Here is a 2,303-nt window from a genome sequence, read left to right as displayed (position 1 = left end):
CAAATCAGTTTATGTATTTAAAATATATTTTTTTATCTTGCCTTTCTCCTTAAAAAGAACCCAAAGTGGCTTACATCAAATTAATTAGATTACAATTTCCACCAGAGTTTGGGAAAAGTCCATTTTTAAACTACGCTTCCCAGAATCCTCAAGATGGCTCTTAAAATTGAAATACAGTACAACAACAACAACAACAACAACAACAACAACAACAACAACAACAACAACAACAACAACAACAACAACAACAACAACAACAACAACAACAACAATGTGTTCGTGCTTGGATTTCCAACCATACTAAGATCTAGACTGTAGATTATTTCTGGGACTTTTCTTCTGGAGATGCAGAAGTGCTAATCTCACGGAAGGGTAATGCTCCCCGTGGGTTGCAAAGCATGCCGTCCCCCCTGCTCATGATACAGAAGGGGAGGGTGTGGAGAGTGACGGTATCAAGACCAGATTGGCTACACATGCAAGAAAGCTAGCCTTGAGTGGCTAAAAAGAGAGGGAACCCGATGGGGGTGGGTGGGTGGTGTGGGCAATGCCCAGCACAGGAGCGGTCACTTTGCTTCAGGGTTCAGAGAGAGAGACCCAGTTGGTTTGCCAGACAGGGTTGGCTGGCATTATCGTTGACGGTTGACCGGACCCAAGAAGACCCCATTCCGTATCGTCCCTCAGCAGGCATGGAAGGGTTAAAGACCAACAGCTGGGCCCTGCAATCTCCCTTCAGCATCACAAACCTCCTTCAAGACGGGGCGTCAAACAAAGCTCCCCGGGGCTCTCTGTCATCGCCACTTAGGGAAGACGAGACCCTCTCAGTGGCCGCCAGCGATGAAGAAGAACGCCAGAAGTTGAGGAAAGAGGAGCTTATGGGGGAAAGGAGAGGGAAACTCGAGAAGCCCCCCTTCAGCTACAACGCCTTGATCATGATGGCCATCCGCCAGAGTCCCGAGAAGCGCCTCACGCTCAACGGGATCTACGAATTCATCATGGGGAACTTTCCTTACTACAAGGAAAACAAGCAAGGCTGGCAGAATTCCATCCGCCATAACCTCAGCCTGAACAAATGCTTCGTGAAGGTGCCCCGGCACTACGACGACCCTGGGAAGGGCAACTACTGGATGTTGGGTCCTTCCAGCGAGGATGTCTTCATCGTAGGGGTCACCGGCAAACTTAGGAGGAGGTCCCCCGGATCCCGGGCCAAGTTGGCTTTCAGAAGAGGAGGTGGGCTGGCTTCTGCTGAGGTGACGTTTTCCGGGTCGCTTTGCTGGCCGTTGCCGCCTCTCTGTGGGTCCTCCTCAGCTTTCTTGGGCCATCATCACCCCGGGGCCTTCTCTTGGTTCTCCTCCCATCAGGCTATGATGTCTCCAGAGATCCACAGACAGTCAGAAGAAGTCGCTCCGTGCAGCCGCCACCAACACATCACGACCACGATGTTGGCTTCAGCCGTGCCTTGCGGCCTCTCCGCCCTTGACCGCTTAGACTCCTGTTCTGTCAACTTAATGGCAAGCCGAGCAAACTACATCTTGTCTCAGAGACATCACCACGCTTCGCCCTTTCACCCTCAACCTGGCCTTCTGTCCAAATGCACTGGAAATCTCCTCGGCGGAGTACCTCTGGTTTTCCCTGGACAACTTTCTCCGGAGTTCTCAAGCTATTTCGCTTTTCCGAACCAGGGATCTCCATTTAATCCCAGCCAGCCTTAATGGCGTATCTTCATGTCCAGCCTCTTCACAAAAAGAAGACAATAATTGGACACATCGGGACCGTGCCGTACTGATTTCCGTCCATTGTGGGGAAACTGGAAAAAACCTCCATGCACAGTGTTTGGACTGAACCAACCAGGAATTTACTTCTTCCAGCGCCTCTTGCTAATATTTTGAATTAGGAGAAAAGGCATCTTTAAGGGTCATTGCGAGCTAGTGATTTCCCCACCTGAATCCAGGCTGTATTTTGCCGATGCATGTGGAATCAAGGCCAGCACTCTGAAGCCAAGGTGAGACCACTGTGCCCCAGTGGGTGCAAATCAAAATTATTTCCATCCATTGCGCACACACCGACACGCTTTCCAGTTCTGCTTTTCTAGCAATCCGAATCAACAAACTGAAGCAAAGGATCATTGCCTCAATACACACACAGTAACCTCAACACCCACAGGCTTTGTGGGCGGTATTTCTTTTTATTAAGCATCACTATCATTTTCTCAATTGGGATCCAGGCAGAACAGAGTATAAAATGTCTGAACCAGACGTAACATTTTAATTTAGATGGATTTGAGTGATTAAAAGTGTTTCTTTGCA

The 2,303-nt window shown here is 49.2% G+C and overlaps 1 protein-coding gene across 1 annotated transcript; it reads left to right on the top strand.

The window, feature by feature from the left end:
- The first annotated feature begins 686 nt into the window (after positions 1 to 686).
- LOC144584253 (forkhead box protein G1-like) lies at positions 687 to 1,709 on the top strand. Its single transcript, XM_078379988.1, has one exon. The coding sequence runs from the start codon at positions 687 to 689 to the stop codon at positions 1,707 to 1,709; it is 1,023 nt and encodes a 340-aa protein (XP_078236114.1).
- The last annotated feature ends 594 nt before the right edge of the window (positions 1,710 to 2,303 follow it).

This window comes from Pogona vitticeps, chromosome 9, assembly GCF_051106095.1.
Source record: "Pogona vitticeps strain Pit_001003342236 chromosome 9, PviZW2.1, whole genome shotgun sequence".
NCBI classification, from domain to species: domain Eukaryota; kingdom Metazoa; phylum Chordata; class Lepidosauria; order Squamata; family Agamidae; genus Pogona; species Pogona vitticeps.
Note: the sequence above shows the minus strand (reverse complement) of the source record. Positions and strands in the feature narration are given on the sequence as shown.

Bases quoted from the DNA above. Each gene is read 5' to 3' on its own strand.
- LOC144584253 (XM_078379988.1), top strand. From the start codon at position 687: ATGGAAGGGTTAAAGACCAACAGCTGGGCCCTGCAATCTCCCTTCAGC.